This window comes from Macaca fascicularis, chromosome 8 (genome assembly GCF_037993035.2).
Source record: "Macaca fascicularis isolate 582-1 chromosome 8, T2T-MFA8v1.1".
Taxonomy (NCBI): Eukaryota; Metazoa; Chordata; class Mammalia; order Primates; family Cercopithecidae; genus Macaca; species Macaca fascicularis.
In genome coordinates, this window is record NC_088382.1 from 8,314,046 (window position 1) to 8,337,781 (window position 23,736).

Below are 23,736 nucleotides of genomic sequence, written 5' to 3' on the forward strand. Positions count from 1 at the left end.
GTGTTTGGGAAAGCCTCTGAAAACAGCCACTATGATAGATTCATTTTGTAAGGAGATGTGCCACGTGTCGCTTGGAGCAAGTTCTTCTGTGTGTTAACTGAGTGGTCACATTATTTGAGCATGTGCTGTATACCAGCAGGTGCTGGGCACTGTGAGGGGCCGCGCCTCTGCCCTCAGGGAGAAGATGCTGGCCACTGGGGGAGGATGTGAGGGAACCAATTGGAGGGAGGGAAAAGCACACAACAGGTGCTCAGCAGTGGCTTAGGAATGAGTGGATGGATGGATGAATGGATGAGGAGATGTAGACACATGGATGGATGGATGAGTGTGTGGATAGATTAATGCTGGGATGGATGGACGGATGGATGGACGGATGAATGGATGGACGGACGGGTAGGTGGATGACGGGTGGATGGATGGATGGATGGATGGGTGGATGGATGGATGGATGGGTGGATGGATGGATGGATGGATAGATGGATGGGTGGAATGATGTGTGTATGTCTGTATGTATGTATGGGTGGGTAGATAATGTATGGATGGGTGGAGGGTAGACGATGTATGTGCATATGGATGGATAGATGGTGGATAGACGAATGTATGGATAAACAAATTGACAGATAGATGAATGGAGGGATGGATTAATAGGTAGATTAGTGGGTGGATAGATGAATGACGGATGGATGGACGAACAGTGAATGGATGGATGGGAGAAAGGATGGATGATGGAAAGATGGATGGATGGGTGAATGGATGATGGATGGATGGAAGGATGAACAGGTGGATGGATGGATGATGGAAGCATGGATGGATGATGGATGGATGGATGAATGGATAAATGGATATGTGGATGGATGATGGATGGATGGAAGGATAAACAGGTGAATGGATGGATGATGGAAGGATGAATGGACAGATGGATGGAACAACAGGTGAATGGATGGATAGACGGGTGAATGGATGGATAAAAGGATGGATGAATGATGGATGGATGAATGATGGATGGATGAACGGACAGATGGATGGATGAAGGGACAGATGGATGGATGAATGGACAGATGGATGGATGATGGATGGATGGATGGATGGATGATGAATGGATGGATGGATGATGGATGGATGGATGGAAGGATGAACAGATGAATGGATGGATGATGGAAGGATGGATGGATAAATGGATAGATGGATGAATGATGGATGGATGGAAGGATGAACAGGAGGTGAGTGGATGGTTGATGGAAGGATGGATGGATGACAGATGGATATATGGATGAATGGATAAATGGATGAATGGATGGTGGATGGATGAATGGTGGATGGATGGAAGGATGAACAGGTAGATGGATGGAAGGATGAACAGGTGGATGGAAGGATGAACAGATGGATGTATGGAAGGATGGAAGGATGAACAGGTGAATGGATGGTTGATGGAAGGATGAATGGATGGATGGATGAACAGGTGAATGGATGGATAGACGGGTGAATGGATGGATGAGAAATGGATGGATGATACAAGGATGGATGATAAAAGGATAGATGGATGAATGGACAGATGGATGGATGATGGCTGGATGGATGATGGATGGATGGATGGATAAATGGATGGATGGATGGATGGATGATGGATGGATGGATGATGGATGGATGGAAGGATGAACAGATGAATGGATGGATGATGGAAAGATGGATGGATGATGGAAGGATGGATGGATGGATGAATGGATAAATGGATGGATGGAAGGATCAACAGGAGGTGAGTGGATGGATGATGGAAGGATAGATGGATGATAGATGGATGGACGGATATATGGATGAATGGATAAATGGATGGATGGATGAATGATGGATGGATGGAAGGATGAACAGGTGAATGGATGGATGATGGAAGGATGGATGGATGAATGGACGAACAGGTGGATGGATGGTGGCTGAATGAATGGATGATAAAAGAATGGATGGATGATGGATGGACGAATGGATGGATGGATGGATGATGGATGGATGAAGGATGAACAGTCGAATGGATGGATGATAGAAGGATGGATGGATGGAAGGATGAGCAGGCGAGTGGATGAATGATGGAAGGATGGATGGATGATGGAAGGATGGAAGAATGAACAGGTGAATGGATGATGGAAGGATGGAAGAATGGATGGAGGGATGGATGAACAGGTGAATAGATGGATGGATGATAAAAGGATGGATGATGAATGGGTGGATGGATGGACAGGTGAATGGATGGATCATGGATGGATGGAAGATGGTTGGTTGGATAATGGAAAGATGGATGGAAGGATGGATGGAAGGATGGACGAACAGGTGAATGGATGGATGAAGAGGTGAACTGAAGAATGATGGATGGATCGATGGATAGAAGGGTGAACAGTTGGATGGATGATAGAAAGATAGATGGAAGGATGGATGGATGGACGAACAGGTGAATGGATGGATGGACAGGTGAATGGACGGATGATAAAAGGATGGATGGATGATAGATGGATGGATGGATGGAGGGATGGATGGATGGATGGAGGGATGGATGGATGATGGATGGATGGATGGATGTGTGGAAAGACGAACAGGTGAATGGATGGATGATGGGATGATGGGATGATGGAATGATGGAAGGATGGAAGGATGGAAGGATGGATGGATGGATGATAGATGGATGGATGGAAGGACATACAGGTGTATGGGAAGATGATGGAAGAATGGATGGATGGATGGATGATGGATGGATGGATGGAAGGATGAGCAGGTAAAGAGATAGATGATGGAAGGATGAATGGATGGGTGGATGGACAGGTGAATGGATGGATAGACGGGTGAATAGATGGATGATAAAAGGATGGACGAATGATGGATGGATGGATGGATGGATGGATAGATGGAAGGATGAACAGGTAAAGAGATGATGGAAGGATGAATGGATGGGTGGATGGACAGAAAGTGAACAGCACAGGGGTCCTCCTGCATCCCTTGCCACTCACATGGATGTACAGGTCCACCAGCTCGCTCTGCCGCAGGATGTAATAGATCTTCCCTGCTTGCAGCCAGGCATGCGCCTCCTTCTCTTTCTTCTGGAGGTCAATGAAAATCCCCAGACTTCGTTTGGTGTAGTCCAGAGCAGATCTGCAGGCACTGGAATCAGAAACAGGTGTCAGAACAAGGGTTCTCATCCTCCTGGAACCAGTCTGCCTCCTCCCGTGGGTCTGGTGACAGATGAATCTGGAATGTGCGGACTGGGAACGGCCCTCTTGTGTGTGCAGTGTTCTGCCCTTCCCAGGCTGCTGGGAGGGCCAGGGTGAACACACACAGCGTGGAAAAGATGAAGGACATCCTTCTGAGGGAATCGAGCATCATGCTGCCCTGTGGCAGGAGGAGTGTGCTAGTCCATCTCCCCTGCCTCCCAGACATGGCCTGTGTCTTCTCCAGACGCACCAGGTGCCGTTAGTGTTCAGAGGCTATCTCGGTGGATGGTTCTCAAGGTGTGCAGGCATCACAGTCACCCGGAGGCCTGTCTGTATAGCTTGCTGGCCCTGCCCCCAGAGCTTCCAGCTCCACAGGCCTGGGTCAGGCCCTAGAACTCCCACTTGCCACAAGCTCCTAGGTGACATGGATGCTGCTCTACTGGTCCAGGGACTACACTTTGAGAAGCATGGCTCTAGCACACTGGCCCATTTTCCTTCTGTGAACCTGAGGCCAAGACTGGAGCCAGTCTCCCGGGTCCCCATGGAATCTGGCTCCTTCCCTGCTCTCTCAGTAAGTCCGACACTTGATGGGGTGTGACTGCGGCAATGTCACTGGGCCCTGTGGGTGGGGTGGCCAGGGCCATGGTTACCCCACCAGGTCAGGATGCTTGGGGGAAGCCGAGTAGGCCACATATGGGACGTGAGACCTTGAAACCCTGCCCCAGGGAAGCAGGTGACACAACTGGCTCTGTCTTCTGTGGGAGAGAAGCCACAGATGGCTGCTGTGGTCACATTTAAGGGGACAGATGAAGGCCAGGAGTGAAGATTCGGGGCAGGCAGAGGTCAGATGACAAAAGCCACCATAGTAGGAAGAACAGCCCAGAGTGCACGTACTGCCTCTGCTGGGGTGGAGATGACCTTTGACCCAACAAGGGAGGCTCAAGCTGGGACTCACGGGCCAGCAGCAGCCCTGGGACGACCCCAGGCCCACCAGCTCAAAGCATCTGATGCCAAGGAACCAAATGATCAAAAGGAGAGGGGCTGCTGGGGTCCTGGGCCAGCTTTCTTGTGCCCCCCTCCCTGCCCTGCCTGCCCCCACCCCACCACTGCAAAGCCAGCCCTTACCACTCGGTGCCCAGGGACAGGTACAGCTGACTGATGGTCTCCAGGAGCTGCCCCTCCAGCACCTTGTCGGCCACCTTGCGGGCCAGGGAGAGCTGGAGCTCATGGTAGATGACACACTGGGCCTCGCTGGGCATGACGGTGCTGTAGAAGTAGCACAGCCACTGGACAGTCCGCAGCTGGCCTGGGCAGAAGACAAAATGGAAGACGTTAGTCTCCCAGCATTGAAGCGAGGCTGGCTGGGCTCGGAGGCCCCTGCGCTGTGCTTGCCTCTTTCACACCTCCATGAACCTGGGCCCCATAGGCGGGGAGACTGAGCACAGACAGGCCATGCACCCGTGCCAGGGCAGACGCCGAGCACACAGTCACATGGGCACACCTTGGTGCAGAGGCTCACGGTAGAGGCCGGCCTTCTTTACAACTCCCAGGGCCGAGGTCCTGACCAGGCTCGGCGCCTGCACCAGGCCATCTATTTCTGCTTCACAAAGCCCCTCTGCCCAGGACCAGGGCTGCCTTCAGCCTGAGCTGATGAGGCCAGGGGCCCAAGGAGCCCCTGTCGCAGATGGAACCCTGAGAGAGCAAAGCCAAGTGTCATGTCCGCCACACACGGCATCATGTTGGGGGAATGGGGTTCAAAGCCGGCCCCTGGCATTCCCACACATGCTTCTCTCATGCAACCAGGCTCCCAAGCCACAGGCTCACTGGTCTCTCCCAAATCCAGGGCGCTGGGAATGGTGGAAAGTTTCTGATTTTCTAGTGCCAGAAACATTCTGGACATTAACACAGGAAACCAGGTATGCCGAATGGACATCTGTTACACACGCCACCCAACGACAGCTGAATACACAGTCCTCTCGAGCACTCATGGGACATTTCCCATGACAGACCATGTGCCCGGCCACAAAATGAGCCTCAGTGAAGGGAGAAGGACTGAGACCAAAGCAGAGGTGTTCTTCAGCTGTACTGGCACAAAACTGGAAATCAACAGTGAAGGAAATGTGGGAAATTCAAAAATATGTGGAAATTACACACTCCTAAACAACCAGTGAGTCAAAGAGACCATCAGGGAAACTGAAAACTAATTTGAGAAGAATGCAAACAAATGCACAGCCCGGGCCAGCGCGGTGGCTCACGCCTGTCATCCCAGCACTGTGGGAGGCCGAGGCGGGAGGATCGCTTGAGTCCAGGAGTTTGAGATCAGCCTGGGAAACATGGTGAAATCCCGTCTCTATAAAAAAATAAAATATAAAAATTAGCTGGGTGGGGTGGTGCATGTCTGTAATCCCAGCTACTCGGGAGGCTGAGGCATGAGAATGGCTTGAACCTGGGTAGAAGTTGCAGCGAGCCAAGATTGCACCACTGCACCCCACCCTGGGCAATAGAGCAAAACTCCGTCTTAAAAAAAAAAAAAAATAGCACAGTGTTTCAAAAATTCCAAGATGCAGCTAAGGCAGTGCTGAAAGGGAAATTTATAACGGTAAATGTCTACATTCAAAGAAAGAAGAAAAATCTCAAATCAAAATCCTAACCTTCCACCTTTAGAAACTAGAAAAAGAATGAACTAAACCCAAAGCGAATAAAAGGAAGAAAATAATAAACATGAGAGTGGAAATGGGAAGTAAAAATACAGAGAATGGAAAAACAAGAGAGATAATCAACAGAACCAAAAGTGGGTTTTTTGAAAATAATAACATAATTGACAAATCTTTCACCAGACTGACCAAGAAAAGAAAGACGGGACACAAATGACTAAAATCAGAGACTGAGCCCCATGGCTCACGCCTGTCATCCCAGCGCTTTGTGAGGCCGAGGTGGAAGGATCGCTGAGGCCAGCATTCAAGACCAGCATGGGGGAACATGATGAGACCCCATCTCTAATAAAAAGAAATAAATAAGAAATTAAAAACCCAATTTCTAAAATCAGAAATGAAAGAGGAAACATTATTGCTGACCTGACAGAAATAAAAGGATTCCATGAAAACACTACGAACAATTGTAGACCAACAAATCAGACCATCTAGACACAACAGCCAACTCCTAGAAGGACACAAACTACCGAAAGTGACTCAAAAATGACCCCAAGTAAGCATATGGGGTATCAGTCCCGTCCTCGGTCTCCTCGACCGTTCAGCGCAGGGTGGGGAGATAGGGAAGCATGATCCCCGTTCCCTGGCCTGCATTTCCAAGTCTGAATCCCCCAGCACCCCCGGGGACCGCCTCGTAGGAGGAGGTGCCACAGGCTATTGTGCCAGGAGCCACGGGAGGCTGCAGTGGGGGCTGAGGCGCTGGATTCCTGGAGGGTCTCCTTCCAGTGAGAGAATGCCCCTGGGGAAGAAGCCTGGGTCTGAACCCCCCACCCCTCCTTGGGCAGATGTGTGGGACCGGGGCCCCTTCACACGGTCTTTCCCAAAGTCTCATCCCTCCTAGGGCCAGGAGTGGGTGCCAGGCCTGTGCTGGGAAATGGGCAGATTTGGCCACAGCCCCTGGGGCTCTGGTCCAGGCCACAGGAGGCACCTCTGAGTGGTGTCACTATGCCATGACAAAGCGCTGCAAGGCAGAGGGGACCCACAACAGGATCCCTTGTCTCGGCCATTTCCCTGGACTCAACTTCCTCATCTCTCCTCTGCGGCCTAGATTTCGGACAGCCCTGCCCACCGACTGTCCGTTCACTGCTCAGTCTGCAGTGACTGTTCCATAGCACTCCATGGCTCCCCAGTGCTCTTGGGGAAAAGGCCAAGCCACAGCCTGAGGCCCCAGGCCCTGCTTAGCTCTCCAGAAGAGCTTCTCACCATCCAGCACCCAACTCACCCACTCCTAACTCTGCACCTCCCTGCATAAGCCCTGCTCACTCACCCCTGCTCACACCCCACTTATCCCCGCTCACACTTCCGCTCACTCACCCCAATCACACCTCCGCTCACTCACCCCCACTCAGTCATCCCCGCTCACACTCCCACTCACTCACCCCATCACACCTCCGCTCACTCATCCCCACTCACTCATCTCCACTCACACTCCCGCTCACTCACCCCCACTCACTCACCACCACACCCCACTCATCCCCGCTCACACTCCTGCTCACTCACCCCCATCACACCTCCGCTCACTCACCACCACTCACTCATCCCCGCTCACTCTCCCGTTCACTCACCCCCACTCACCCCACTCACTCACCCCCACTCAATCACCCCCACTCACTCACCGCCGCTCACACCCTCTTCATCCCCGCTCACTCACCCCCACTCGCTCACCCCTGCTCACACCCCACTCATCCCCACTCACACTCCCTCTCATTCACCCCCATCACACCTCCGCTCACTCACCCCCACTCACTCACCACCACTCACCCCCACTGGTTTATCCCTGGTCCTTCACAGAGGCTACACCACCAGCCCCTCCCCCACCACCTATTACTTGACTAAATCCTCTCAACCCTCTGGTCCCAGACTAAAGAGGCTTCCCTAACCCGGGGCCAAGTGCTGCCCCGCCATCATGCCACTCACCCTTTTGTGGCTTCTCTGGCCTAAAGCTCACATTCCCACGCTTAGTCCCTGCCACCCAAGGACCCCACAAGCCCCATTTGTGGGTGGGGCCTGACACACACTGCACAAGAGCTGCTTTTGCATGAATTGCTCTGCGGCTTTGGGCAATCACCCACCCCGTGTCCTCTGTGAAGTGGGATGACAGGTGCGCAGGCTGCCAACATACCAAGCAGATAACACGGGCACAAGAACCGGCGTTCAGGGCCTGGCTCATGGAGGGGCCCCAAGTCCCAGCTCAGCAGAGCCTGCCTTGATCCCAGGGTTATGGCTAGGGATTCCCAGCACGCAGGACTTTCTGTGCTCAAGGCAGCATGGTCCCTGGGCAAACTGGGAAGAGCTGGCTGCCCCAGTAGGGCAGAGGGCCTGGCCCTGTGTGGGAACCGCCTGTCTCCAGGGCGCTTGCCAACATCTGCTGCTGGCCATGACTCAGCACTTTCAATGGTGGAAAAACCACCCCTTGTTTCTGAATCACAAACCCCAGGTGTGCCCTGACCCGAGTGGCCCCGGAGGGCGCACAGGAGGAACCGGGGCACTCACTCTCCACATGGCCCATCTCCACAGTGACCAGAAGGGCCCACTCATAGTAGCCCTTGCCCTGCTGGGCCGGACTCTGGTGGGTGCAGAGGTGGCCCAGCTGCAGGAGCACGTGGTGAAGTCCCGGCCACACTCCCTGCAGGGCAGCCTCGATAACAGCCGCACGGCCTCCAGGAGGTAGTGCTGGGCCATGCTGCTGGCACCCGCGTGCAGGCACAGGGTCCCGAAGTTGGCCAGCACCACTGCCTGGTTCCTCCGCTGGCCCAGGTACTGAGCTGCCCGCAGGGTGCTGTAGTAGCCCTAGGCTGCCTGTCTCGTCCGGCCCAGCAGGGCAAGGGCTACTATGCCTTCAGAGCCACGTCTCTCTCTTGTCATCTAACTCATTTAAACTCTCCTTTCAAACTATATGCCAGACCTAACCACCTCTCACCTTTCTCATCATTTCCAACCAAGTCCAGCCCTCATCATAGCGCTCTGGGTTACTGCAAAAGCCTCCCAATCGCCAGGCACAGTGGGTCATGCTTGTAATCCCAGTACTTTGGTAGGCCAAGGCAGGTGGATCATCAGAGGTCAGGAGTTCAAGACCAGCCTGGCCAACATGGTGAAACCCCTCTACTAAAAATACAAAAAATTAGCCAAGCATGGTCGTGGGCGCCTGTAATCCCAGCTATTCGGGAGGCTGAAGCAGGAGAACCACTTGAACTCAGAAGGCAGAGGTTACAGTGAACTGAGATCGTGCCATTGCACTCCAGCCTGGGTGACAAGAGCGAAACTCCATCTCAGAAGGTTAAAAAAAAAAAGCCTCCCAACCCACTTCTCTCCTTCCACCTTTCACCCTGCCCTGCCTTCTACCTTCCACTCTCAAACATTTCAGAAAAAAAAAAAAATTATATCCACAGAGAGAGAAAGAGAAAGTACAAATGGGGTGAAATGTTTGGGGAATCTGAGGGAAGAGTATATGGGAATTCTCTGTACTATTTTTGCAAATTTCTATAAGTCTGGATTATTTTGAATTCAAGAGTTAGACAAAGAAAAAACAAAAACAAAAACAAAACACTCTCTCCCTTTGTGAACCCATCCTGTCTTTCCCCTGGCAGCTGAAGGACGCTCTCAACTAACACATCTATTTTCTCATGAACACGAAAAGAACCCTTGCCTAGTTTTGACTTTCTGTGCTTGACAGAAGAAGTGTGTGTGTGTGTGTGTGTGTGTATTTCATATATATGTGTGTGTGTATATATATGTGTGTGGTGTGTGTGTATATACAGAGAGGGAGAAATATATATGTGTGTATATATATATAAATATATTGTAAATTTGCAATGGTAATATATATATGTAAATATATGTGTGTGTGTGTGTAGATATATATAATACATACCCCATAGCCTGTCCTTAACCAGTTCTAAACTTAGTCGGAAAAACACATACCTCAGCAGAGAATTTCAAAATAATATGATGAATATTTTGATAGAGGGATGTGTTGCTATGGAACACGCTGCTAAGACACAAAACCTCTAGATGGGGCAATGAATGAATGAAGTTTTGCACCTATAGGCACCCCCTCTGATATCCCCTCAAACGTTTATACTTATATGCATTTGCTTCCCCCAGGACCCCCGTTTCATAAGGGTTAGTCCTAGAGCCTAGCGAGTTCCTACTACAGCTGGCACACATATGCCATTCAAGAAACAGTGGCTGAGTGAATGACGAGTTAAGAACCATTTGTCAGCCAGTGCTCAGTAATACAAAATACACTGGTACGCAAATTATATTTTTGTTGAAAGCAACGGCAGGATCACAAATTATCTTTCCAGAGAAAGCAAACCTCAAAAGCTTCTTTACCCTATTAAAGCACGTTCTAAGAAGCTCCCCTTATATAAAAGAAACCCTGGTAGTTGTGAAGGTGGCCCCCAGCTCTGACAGTCTTGAACCCTGCGGGCCCGGAGGTCACACAGCAGAAGAACAACAGAGGGAAGCATCATCAGGCTTCAAATATGTTTGAACCAGAGATGGCAAATAGGCTGCAGCCAACTGAAAACACCAGAGATTCATGGTGGCCACCTGAGGGGTTGTGCTCTTAAAAAACAAAAATAAAAAATAAAAATTAAAAAATTAAAAAAGGAAGGGGTCAAGAATCCATCAAGTCTGACTGAGACGTGTATCACTGACTAACACCCCGTATGGTAAAAGTACTCCGGTGCGCTTTGGGTACTCACAGCTTCTGCAGTATTCAAAGGCGTGTGCTTCCCTGAGACTAAGCCACGGGAATACCCCCAGCAACAATGCCAGGAGAAACGTGTAACGTGGATTTGGCTAGAAATACAGTTGTCTTTAACAAATTAACACTGTATAAATCCTGACTTATTAGAGCCTGCGAGAATGACATTCTCAATGATAACAGTTATCACTACAATCTCCAAACATCTGCGATTCTGCAAGGAGGAACTGTGACAGCGCAGGCCACATGTCCAGAATGCTTCCCAGACTGCCTGTTACAGAATACAAGAAATGAAACCCCCCCTAAGCATGCCTTCACTCACATTTAGCCAGTTGTTCCTTTGTGTGCATCTCTGTGCTAAAATGGCCATTCTTCCCCACAGCCTGAAGTCATACGCTAAAATAAATGAGACTCACATGAAGCCAGAAACGTGCAGATGCCAAGGAAACCAACACAAACGAAATGGGCTGGAGAGTGTGGCCAGGAGGATGGTACTTCCCAGGAAGCAATTACTTCATCTCTGCCCATGAAGCAGGCAGCTGTCACTGTCCCCCAGGCCCACGCCAGCCACTCGAAGTAGGTTCTAACCAAACTACCTCCAACAATCAACGTAAATACACCACATAATTGGCTTCTGAAAGGACACCTTGCAACCAACAAGAAACTGTTAGCACAACTTTGACAAACTGCAAATAAAAACCTTGGAAAGGGATCAACACTGCCACATTTTGACTCAAATACTGTTACGTGGTAGCACTGCAATAATGCACTGAAACAAAAGAATGAATGAGGAATATGTTTATAGGAATCAGAGGAAGCATGACTAATCATTTAAAGAAATAGGTCAAGAAACTGCTAGGTTCAGATGCTACCGTGAGACACTGTCAGGGCCTTAGGCAAATTCACTTCTCTTGGTACTGTTTCTAGGTTCATCAAAAACCAGCTTTGGACTAGGGAACCTGTTGCTTTCCAATGCCTTCCTTCTGCGATTCCAGCCCAGATTTTAGGACTGCTCTCCCACTTGGTATATGAAAGCATTTTCTATGTATAATAGCAAGAGTACATTTCTGTGCTGAATGCGGTTTGGGACCTACTCTATGAGGCAGAATATCGTCATGTAACTTTAAGCATGACGACAAGGCACACTCTAGATAAGAACAACACATAAGACGTGGCCATACACCTGCGCGTGCCTGGCAGGGAGATGGGGAAGTCTCATTTAATGAAGCCGGGGTGCCTGTTGCACCTTAACATCCTCAGTCCACATCAAGTTCACAACGTCCTTCTGACATCCAACCACAGGTATCACATACTTTTCCATACTTTCCACCCAAGATTAAAATATGCAGAGCACCGTGATAAAGACGCCTCCATCCCCAGCATGTGGGCTCTCGTTCTGTAGAATTACATACTTTCAGGGCAAAATGGTAACCAGGTTGCAGAGGCAAGCAAGAATGGGCTCCGTGGGGACAGCAGGCCCTGCAGCAGCCACCACTCCTGTCGCCACAGTCTGATGCAGCTGCAGAGAAGCTGTGGCTGAGGCCATTCACTTTGTGAGAGAACCGCACAGGAGGGAAAAGCTAGGGAAGGTAGGGAAGAGGGCAATGTCAGGCTTCTGAGCCCAAGCCAAGCCATCGCATCCCCTGTGACTTGCACGTATATGCCCAGATGGCCTGAAGTAACTGAAGAATCACAAAAGAAGTGCAAATGCCCTGTCCCACCTTAACTGATGACATTCTACCACAAAACAAGTGCAAATGCCCTCTCCCACCTTAACTGAGGACATTCTACCACAAAAGAAGTGAAAATGGCCAGTCCTTGCCTTAAGCGATGATATTATCTTGTGAAATTCCTTTCCTGGCTCATCCTGGCTCAAAAAGCTCCCACACTGAGCACCTTGTGACCCCCACTCTTGCCCACCTGAGAACAACCCCCCTTTGAATGTGATTTTCCTTTACCTACCCAAATCCTATAAAACGGCCCCACCCTTATCTCCCTTCGCTGACTCTCTTTTTCGGACTCAGCCCGCCTGCACCCAGCTGATTAAAAAGCTTTATTGCTCACACAAAGCCTGTTTGGTGGTCTCTTCACACGGACGCGCATGACAGGCAGGTGCAGAGCCAGGGAAGGATCTGTGATGAGAACAGAAAGAAATGCACCTCCCTGTACACACACTCGGATTTTATGACAATGTGCGCAGGAGGCTGAACTGGATGCCTGAGAACATTCCTCCAAGTTCTTTTGCTGATTTTCTAAATATTGGTGTAAAATCTGAACTCAGAAAATTTTTTTTAAATCACTTCAATCAACATCTTTGTCTGGTGCTCAGCATCATGTCTACATGATCATCTAGAAAACCAACTTCTGTTCTAAGGCTCACATCCTCCTACAAAGTCCCAGGGATTTCACAAGGGAATGCACCTCTCATTCGCATCAAGAACACACATAACTACCATTAAAGAAATGCTTAATTTGCTTACACAATTTTTTAAACACCCAGATTTGAAATACAATAGAGAAGACAAATTTTGATAGCTCTGCTTTCCAACTGCGAACCGCGGGTGGAGAAAATAACCTGCCATGATTTCTAACCAGTCAACAACCTGTCTTCCCTGGCTGCAGTAGGAGCAATCTTTCTGAGCTCAGGATGAAAAAGAACCCAGCTGGTTAGGGGACAGATAATCATCGGTTCTCAGCAGGCCTCCTGGGTCCCAAATCCCCATGTGATACCTGGAAGTAAAAAGCTATCAATGACCAAGCATCTGAACGCTTATCCCACCTCGCCATCTGCTTCTCCTGCCATGCAAATTTAAAATTAATAAGCCTGATATTAGAGAACAGAGTTGGTGCCGCATCTGTCTTCCTAAAATTACGGATAATTACCAGCCCACAATGGCTTCTAATCAGATTTGAGTGGTCCCTTAGACAGGAAGCTAAAGTGCCTCAGCCCTAAACTGAGAAGAAAACAGAAACTGGAATGCTCTAGGTTTGATCTTCTCTCCCTTGTTCTAAAGTTGCTGTTCCGAAATCTCCTTCTACTGTCTTGTTCATAAAATGTATGAGAAACAGGGAAATGTAAAGACATGATAGAAATGGCCACTTTCTCTAGGTACAAACTTTGTGAACATGATTTTCAGCTGCTGGGCTTTTTCTCCACAAACTGTGAGCCTGGAGTACATTTTCTCCCTCGTGGTTACACATTCAGAGTCAGGGAGGTGGCTTTAGCAGTAAAGAGGGGAGTGCAGTGAGAAGTGACCGGGCACTGAGAAGGGCAGACAGGGACTCTACCTCAGTGGCCTGCAGCACTCCTGGGCCTCGACCTTTACTTTTCTATCTGTACAAGGGATCTAAAGGCCCGTGATTCTAGGCCACGACAGCTCTTCATACACACATACACAAACATCACACACTTATGTGAAAAGCTGTGACACTTGGCTGATTTCCTGAAGAAGTTATCTTGTATCATTTCTACTCAAGGACTCCACCTCCTTCCAGACAAGTATCTGAGGATGATGGGCTATCCCACAGCAACGTGTGTAACCTCTCCTGCTTACGATCCCCGTTCACATAGCATTTTCCAAAAGCATTTGGTGTGAAGTGACAGAAGAAAGAAGAAGGTTCTTTCAGCCCATTCATTCATTCATTCAACAAATATTGACTGACTATCTACGTGCCAGGCACTGGTGATATACCAGCGAACATATATTTTTGTAGGTAGAGAAAGACAACCAAAAAGAGTGATCAATGCTGAAGAGGAAAATATACCAGGAAACAGGAAAGAACAATACCCCTAGCCACCCTACACTGGGGTGATGCTAGCGTTACAAAATGGAAACAGCGGCCGGGCGCGGTGGCTCACACCTGTAATCTCAGCTCTTTGGGAGACTGAGGCAGGTGGATCACCTGAGTTCAGGAGTTCAAGATCAGCCTGACCAACACGGCGAAACCCTGTCTCTACTAAAAACATAAAAATTAGCTGGACGTGGTGGCACACGCCTGTAATCCCAGTTACTCAGGAAGCTGAGGCACAAGAATCACTTGAACCTGGGAGGCAAAGGTTGGAGTGAGCCGAGATCTTGCCACTGCACTCCAGCCTGGGCGACAGAGCAAGACGCTGTCTCAAAAAAAGTAAAAATAAAAATAAAATGTAAACAGAGAATAAGATACCAAAAGAAAGAACATGAAAGATTTTGTAACAAAAGCCTTTGTAAGCTGATACTTTCCTTCCTGGATCCTTGTCCCTTACAAATGGAAAAAAAGGGCGGGTAGGAGGTAGCATCAAAATGATGTTTTCGGATGGCTTCGGGTTTCAGATGTCTGACAGCCATACTCATGTACTTCAAGGAAAAAGCTCTAGCTCTATAAGCCATCTGGGCAACGGTTTAACGTCTTTTTTTTTTTTTTCCCCAAACAGTTTTAAAATACAGGAAAACGTGTGTATTTATTTGGCTGCTCTGTGCCCGCACACGTGCAAACTGTGCTAACAGATTTTTCCACGTTTTGCTGAATTTGCCAGCTTGCCATAAACAGGCTTCCATGTCTTAATTGTCTATAAATAGCACAAACACCCAAAAATGCAAATAAAGACAAGCTGTCCCTTCAACTGCTGCTGCCATGATGACAGCAAGCGACAATTGGCCAAATCAATACGTGGAGACTGAAGCTGTCCGGCAGAGAGCAGAGGGCCAACTGCTTTTCCCATAGCATTTAAAGAAACAAGTGGAAACGGCTCTCCACACAGGACAGACACGTCCTTTGTTCTTTGAATAAATGCTGCCAATGCCCAAAATACTTTCTCCATCACACTATCTATATGGAATTCAAGTTCCTTCCAATACCATGAGTAACGCCAGTGATAGACTATGTTTAGTCATAATGACCCATTAGCATTCTTTTTCCTCTAAAATGTTGAAATAATAACATTGAGTGAGCACTCACGAGGTGCCAGGCTCTGAGTTTGATCTCGTTTAGTTCTCATTGAAATCCTGTAAGATCAGTACCATATTCTCTTATTTTTCCTAGATGAGGAAACTGAGGCACAGAAAGGCTAAGTAAGTTGTCCATGGTCACAGGTTATTTAGGAACTTTTCTCCAAACTTTCAAAAGTTAACTACTGCCACTATTACAAATGGGTTTCTGTTTGTTTGTTTTTGTTTTTTTCGAGACAGGGTCTTGCTCTGACCAGGCTGGAGTGCAGTGGTGTGATGATGGTTCACTGCAGCCTCCACTTCCCAGGCTCAAGTGATTCTCGCACCTCAGCCTCTCCACAGTAGCTGGGATTACAGGCATGAGCCACCACACTTGACTATATTTTAATTTTTATTTTTTGTAGGGATGGGTTTTCACCATGCTGCCCAGACTGGTTCCAAACTCTGGGCTCAAGAGATCCTCCCAGGTTCGCCTCCCAAAGTGCTGGGATTACAGGTGTAAGCCACTGTGCACAGCCCTACAAATGTGACTTGTACAAAGTCAGAGCAGTGAGCAGGAGGAGAACAGAGACTTCAGCGAGTCTCCTGGCTGTTGCAACACCATATCCCTCCTCCATACCGTAATGTGTCTACACCCACCAAGCTCCTAGACGTTGAAGGCAGGCCAGCTCAGAGACCAAACAGCAGTCAAGAAAGAGAAGATGCAGACATGCGTCCTGATTTCAGCTCGAGCGTGCCTCTCTGCCCTGCAGCTGCACAGGCAGAAACCAGGGGCTGTGAATGTGAGGCAGTGTGTTTGGTTCCAGGCAGGTAATCTTTTGGGAGACCATCCCATACAATTAGTGTTACACTTCTCAAAAAGGAAGTGTGACTTTTATAGAAAAATCGATTCCATTTGGGAGAAAGGTCTAATAAAACCACAAAAGTATAATACATTCATACAACAACAAATTAAATTCATCTATCACGAACTGAAATCCCAAAGCCCTCTGGGCACACAGCTGCTTTTCTGAGCTGAAATTCAGCTCCAGTTGAGAAACAGGTCAACTTTTGTAAAAAGATTTCTTTTTCACATGCCTTCAATAAAAATTCCTTTCCCTCACTTGTCATTTTCCAGATTTAATGGCTCTGTTGGCCTTCCGCTCACTTAGGCCATGAGCACTGACTGCATGTCTGCTACGGCTCGGACTCCAAGGGAGGCACCCTAGGGAACACAGATGACCGCAGCACAGCGACACCCTCAAGGAGCACACATGGGGAAGGCAAGATGATACAATCGAAGCCTTCACACAGAAAAGAACTTGGCATCCATACCCCATCCCATTTCTAGAAAACAACGATGCTGAGTCAGTAACATTTACCGAACAGCCTGCAGTGTGGAGGCAGGCACGAGGGGGTCCATGCGGGGAAGAGCACCTTCAGAAGGGGGCATGCAAGCAACATGGAGGCAGGAGACGCCCCCACACACAAAGGCCAGCCTGAGGACCTGCAGAAATGCCCATGCATCTGGGAGGAGGGAGAGAGGACAAGATACCGAAATGCTCCAAAATGAATAGAAGCCTCCCAAGAACCTCTCCCAAGATGGGGCAGGAATTTACAAAACACCAAACCGAGCATGCGCAGTTACCTGAGCAGCGCGCCACCAGAGCGAGCTATCCAGGAAGAAACAGGGTCACTAGAAGCCTGAGCCTCTACTCCCAGCTCGGCGACTCATTCACCCTATGACCTTGGTGAAGGCTCTTAGCTTCTGCGAGCCACAAGAGAATCACGGGAAAACAGAAGATATGAAAACTGCTCTGCCTTTTTCACTGAACTGCTGAGGGAATAAAATCAGATAATGGATTTTTAAATTCTCTGCGAATTACGAAGCAAAATACAAACGCATGACATCATTCTTACCATTAACAACAGCACTGTCAAATTAAGAGCAGAGTTAAGACCACAGCATTTTCCACCCCCCGACTCCCCAGAGAAATAGTGAGTCCAGCCGATGTATTTGGGCAACCCCAGTATCTAGGCTTTGAGAGCCTCAAACAGCTCATGAACTCTGACAGTATCGCTCCAGCCCAGTGCTCACTAAGTTCTCCAAGAGAGCCAACTGACAGAAAATACTACAGATTTTTCAGCTGGGCTTGAAGCCCTCCAAGCTCCCAGCACAGCTAAACAACGAAGAAGAGATTTTCTGCCACTAGGCTCAAAAGCTGGCTTTCGTAGATTCCCATAGAAAGAACATTCAAGGCCAGGCGTGGCGGCTTATGCCTGTAATCCCAGCAATTTGGGAAGCCGAGGCAGGAGGATCACCTGAGGTCAGAAGTTCAAGAACAGCCTGGCCAATATGGCGAAGCCCCGTCTGTACTAAAAATACAAAAATTAGCCGGGCATGCTGGCGGGCACCTGTAATCCCAGCTACTCGGGAGGCTGAGGCAGGAAAATCACTTGAACTGAGGAGGCTGAGGTTGCAGTGAGCTGAGATCACACCACTGCACTCCAGCCTGGGCCACAAGAGCAAAACTCCATCTCAAAGAAAAAAAGAAAGAAAGAGCATTCTTTTTTGCTGATGTTAAGTTTCCTGTGCTTGACACAGGGAAATCATACAACACTGAAATCCTGAAAAACGTATCATAAAAAGCATTTAGTGACTGAAAAGACATTCAATATAACCTGTAACAGTGAGTTCCCCTCCTCTTTCCAGCCAGCTCCACTAACGCTGTGACCCTTAACAATGCTTTCCCTAACACAGAGGAAAATTAATAGGACCGCTTACCCCTCTCAGCTGAGAGCTAAACCAGTGCTTCTCCCTGGGCTCACTAAAGATGACCTTTACCCAAAACCAGCCTGCAACGACCCTGTACATGTTGACTAACAATTTCAACATTCCCATATTCTTTGTCCACTCCTAAGGAAGATGAACTGAAGCCAGGTGTCTCCAAGTCAGAGCTAACAGAGGCCTTAAACATCAGATGGCCCATCTCCTTCTTTGACAACCGGGGGATCTAAAGCTGAGCTTATGGAAGAAAACAGCCTGTTTAGTAACAAAGTGAAAACCAAAGTCTAGTCACCCAACCTCTGGTCCAGAACTCCTGCGACAACCCAGCACCCACATAGGATGAGTCTCCCTAACCAGAAACTCTGAAATCCACAACTTTTTCAGTGCCGACTTGACGCTCAACGAAATGTTCATTGGAGCAGCTCAGATTCTGGATTTTTGAATTCAGGATGCCCAACCAGCAAGTATAATACAAATATTCAAAAATCCAAAAATGTAAAGAAATCTGAGACACTTCTGGTTCCAAGCAGTTTGGATGAGGGATAGTCAACCTGCATTTTTTTTTTTCCTCTAATGAAGGAAATTAAAAACGAGGCCCGAGCAAAGTCATTCAATCCACACTAAAGTCATTCAATAGTTTAATTAGTACCCATTTAAAGTTAAGTGCTACCCACAGATATTTAAAAGGATGAACACATACATGCCTATAATCCCAGAACTTTGGAAGGCCGAGGCGGGAGGATCACCTGATGTCAGAAGTTCAAGACCAGCCCGGCCAGCATGGTGAAACTCCATCTCTACTAAAAATGTAAAAATTAGCCAGGCGTGGTGGCACACACCTGTTATCCCATCTACTTGGGAGGCTGAGGCACGAGAATCTCTTGAACCTGGGGGGAGCACGTTGCAGTGAGTCGAGATCACACCACTGTACTCCAGCCTGGACCACAGAGCAAGACTCTGTCTCAAAAAAAAAAAAGAAAAAATAAAATTAATTTAAATTGTGTTTTCACATGGAGCCCATGTTCCCAGAACACAAGCCCTGCTCTGTGCTCCAAGGGCTCACAAGGTGCCCCTTTATCTTAATACTCACCATATTCCATGGCAGCCATTGGCACGTGTCTGTCCATCGCACTAGACTTCCTGCACATGAGGCAGGGATCATATATTATTATCTTTCTGTCCCCAATGTCTGGCCTAGAAGACACTCAGTAAATGATTCCTGAACTAAGTCAGATACTAAGACATGTTAAACTTGTATTAACAAAATTGATTTAATAAGTTTCCCAATGCAGCGTTCATATCACACAGCTTAAATCTCAACCTGCGGATTTATCTTGTGTTCTGCTAGATTATCACCTATTAACATTCAGGAGGCACCTAGTATGTGCTGGGCATTACTAATTGCTGGGGACCTAGCAGTGACAAAACAACATTCCTTGTTCAAAGAGAAGTTCTAGTATAAAGAGGAATAGAAGGAACAGGCTAGATTGAGAGAGCTAAGAAAAGGACAGGCTGCCATGGGAAGCACCTGGTCTTGTCTGGATGGTACACAGTTAACGAAGTCTGAGTGCTTCATATAGCATAAGATCATCTCCTCCAAAGAAGCGAATGAAGCTTTGATTCCCCAGTACCAGAAGTCACCAGAAAGGTGCCCACAGCCACATACTTAGTGTACGAAGTGAAACCAAACAAAGAAAGCTCCAACTTCCAGAGGCAACGGTCCAATTATGAAATCCTCTGGCTACGTTCAATTGAAATTCAAGGTATTCAAGAGGCCAATATTTCAGTGATAAATTAACCCAACCACTTAAAACTAAAGTAGTCATTGGTTCAAGGGGTAAGGGTATACTACCTTTTACAAATTTATTAGCTCTTAATATTTACATTTGAATATGATGATGATGGTATAATAATAACTTTACTGAGTAGTTACTATGTGTTAGGCACCAAACTAAGCACTTTACACACACATTTGCACAATCCTGTGAGATGATAATGACCCCTTGTCATCCCATTTCATAGATGAAAGTCAGGTTTATATAAGCTTAAAAACTTGCCCCAAATGACAGAGCTAGTTAGCAAAACCCAGGCAGCCTGACTCCATAGGCCTTGTTTAAAGAATATTTATAAACTGTCCAGCACAGAGGTGGTACAAACAAGAGTTCAATAAATGCCTAAAGAGCACTTCATACCCAAAATCATTTCCCGCCAATCAAACTAGACTTACTCTAGTTCTGCACAACCAACTGTCAAATCATTGTTCCATGAAGAAAAGATGGAATGGGTAGAGATCAGAATAGAGTGAATAACTGGTAAATATACTTCATGGCAGGTAGTAACAGGATGTGGCATTTAGGCTATTTCCACATTTGTTTGCATAACACTTTTTTTCACAGTTCTAAAGCACAAGAACCATTCTAAGCTGGTGAAAGCATCAGGCATGTCTATGATCCAGGACTCCAATTCACTGTGGATCAGTGGATCTCAGCCTTTACGGTATATCAGAACCACCTGGGGGTTTTTAACAGCACTACAGCTGCGCAGGCTCCATTCCTGCAGATTCTATTTCAACTGGTCTGGAGGAAGCACGCATGCTTTTTTCACAGCCCCCCAGATGCAGCTAGGTTTACAAACCACTGTCCAAGATGCTCTCACACTTCCGCTCAGTTCAACACACACTCACTGAGATTCTAAGCACTACAAATCGGGCTAAGTTAACAAGTCAGGCTCCACTCCCTAATAATATTGGCAAAGAAACCAATATCAGAGATTTATTCCAGTCCAAAGCAAATAAATTGCCGGGTGAAAAAATGCCCTGGCATAGTTTGCCACACAAAACAACTTCCTGTATCTTCCTGGTCAGTAGCGTAGGGACTGACTCTGAGCCATGAGAATTCAGAATCAGGGGAAAAATCCAGTCTGAGGCATCTGTCACACTCCTAGCACACCCCCAAAAGCGCCCAGCTACACTTCACATCCACTGTCCTAACAGGGGTCGAAATAGGGAAGAGCAGTGCAATACAGAAAACAGAGCCTGCTGGGTGCCAAAAGGCTGGGAAATACCAGTCCTAGCCCTACCACCAATTGGTCTGGTCACTTCTCTCTGGTCCTGGTGTGGCCAACAGTTACATGAGAGGGTGAGGCATAAAAACACAGATGTCAGGCAAGCTCCAGCATCCAAAATACATAGAAATTAAAAAGCATTAAGGTGATATCAAGGAATGTATGCCATCAACCAGAAAAGTAACTGAAGTATTCCTTTTCCCATTCATAAGAAATCAAAAGTGGAAGCAGAAAATTGAGCAATCAGCCTACCAAGTTGACTGGGGCAACAGAATACACTCACGGATTCTGTTCAAAACAGTGGGGGTGACAGACCAAAAGGAGAATGGCAGAGCGTCCCTCTCTCCTCTGTCCACCCATGCCACGAGCACGTGAATGAGTCCACACGCAGTGCCCAGTCTCCTGTTCCACTGACGCCAGCGTCCACTCACCGCAAGCCTACTAAGTGCTACATGTGCTATGATGCTCCCTCATCTCATCACCATAGACATCCCTGCTGGAGGTGAGTATGTGACAGATGAAAATCACGGAGGCCTAGGGAGGTTGAGACCCGCATTCCCACTGCGGTGAGGGCGTGCTTGAGAGGGACCCCACGGCTGGGCCCTCCATGCTGCTCTCCTCAGTAATCACTCCCAGACCAGAGCAGCGAGGGGGAATTTTCTTCCTCTCACTATTTTCAGTCCCTTGGCTGATCCACCATTCCCCAGAAAGCTATCGAGTCCTGGCAGCTCTGAGGTCACAAAGCCATAAACGCACGGGACACACAGCCCATCTGTCTCTAACGGGTCTTTTACTTGTCATGCTGGTCATTTCTAAGAGCAGATGGGTTAAGAAAGACTTGGCAAGTTACCACGAAATGACCCCTCCACTCCTCCCTGTGGGAAGGCTGACTAGCGAGCAGTCAGGCCGGCTTTCTTCCCCCACTCCCTGCATTCCCGTCCCTAAGGAGCCACAGACAATCCCACCAAATATAGGCAGGAGACAGCCACCTCCTTCCTACAGCTGGAGCGGGGAAGGGTCCTCTCGGGCCTTTCTAACTGCATGAAAACCAAACTGTGAGATGTACTGACCCGGGCCTCACCCATGTTACAGGCATGTACAACACAGGTGCCCAGTGGTATCATCATGCAGAACTACGAATGTGCTTTCCTTCGTTTTCATACAATGATTCCAGAACCGCTATCCACACAGCTCCACTTCTCACACATACGACGTGCTTCACGGATTACACAGCATCTTCACCAAGCCCCTCATCCGCTCCTCCCAGCAGCCTTGTGTGATCCCTTCAGTATGCTTCCTCATCTCCATTTCTTAAGAAATGGAGTTTCTGAGGTTATGAAACCAAAACTTTCCCAAGAACATCCAGCTAGTGTTAGAACCAGGATATGAGGGCTTCTGATTCTAGAACCAGTATTTGTGCCACTATTCCACATGGGCCCCTCCAGGGATTTCTGCCTGATCTTGAAATGCAGACAGCAAATCCATCTCTCTACAGTCCTGGGGTTCCCTATAGACAAGAAGTCAAACTTCTAACAGAAAGCTTATATTTATTTGGAAGACTACCTGGGACATTTCTTTTAAGTTAGTTTGTTCATGTTTTGGAAAGATTGTTCCAATGGCAATGTGGCACATGAAGTGTAGAAAGGATTCCATGATGAGGCAGAGAAACAATTCGGTGGCTCTTACAACAGTGCAAATGAGGCATGAGGCGCAACCAGAAAGGACAGAGGGAAAATGCATTGGAAAGAAATGCAAAATGAAGTCCACTCAGACCCAGGATGGAAAAAAGGGGAGTAGGCATGATGGTGGTTTCTAGTTTGAAAGACTGATGAACAAGGATGTCATTAACTACTGCAGAGTGGTATCTGGGGCCTGGGTGCACCAGTTTGTTTAACCATTCACCTGCTGAGCAGTCTCCGGGCTGTTTCCAGTTTCTAGCCTTTATAAATAATGCTGCTATGAACAGATACATAAAGGCTTTTGTGTGAACATAAGTCTTCATTTCTCTGGGATAACTGCCCATGAATGTGAGTGCTGCATCCTATGGCAATTGCACATTGAGTTTTTTAAGAAACTGTCAAGCTGTTTTCCAGAATGGCTGTACCATCTTCCATTCCCACCAGCCAAGTGTGAGTGATCTCGTTTCCCTGCATCCTCACCAGCACTGGTCTTGTTACTACTTTTATTTTAGGCATTCTGATAGGTGTATAGTGACGTGGTTTAGTGTGCATTTTTCTGATGGCTCATGATGTTGAACATCTTTTCATGTGTTTATATTTTATCTGAAATGTCTCTTCAGGTCTTTTATTCATTTTCAAAGTAGATGATTTGGTTTCACTGCTGAATTTTGATGGTTCTTTATATATTA

General features: G+C 47.7%; 2 protein-coding genes across 5 annotated transcripts in view; one reads left to right on the top strand and one right to left on the bottom strand.

Annotated features, from left to right (window-relative positions):
• Positions 1-23,736, top strand: part of DEFB108B (defensin beta 108B) — an 875,574-nt gene that overhangs the window by 289,108 nt on the left and 562,730 nt on the right. The window lies entirely within an intron of this gene.
• LOC135964600 (SH3 domain and tetratricopeptide repeat-containing protein 1-like) overlaps positions 1-23,736 on the bottom strand; it is a 50,797-nt gene that overhangs the window by 5,843 nt on the left and 21,218 nt on the right. For 3 of the 4 annotated variants that reach the window (XM_073999946.1, XM_065518753.2, XM_065518751.2), the window contains exons 2-3: positions 4,317-4,497; positions 2,991-3,141 (exon numbers count right to left, since the gene is read on the bottom strand). In XM_073999946.1, coding sequence (XP_073856047.1) covers positions 2,991-3,141; positions 4,317-4,450 — 285 coding nt within the window. In that variant the 5' untranslated portion in view covers positions 4,451-4,497. Of the gene's footprint in view, positions 1-2,990; positions 3,142-4,316; positions 4,498-19,144; positions 19,263-23,736 lie in introns of all 4 variants that reach the window. The other variant, XM_065518752.2, reaches the window with a different exon arrangement.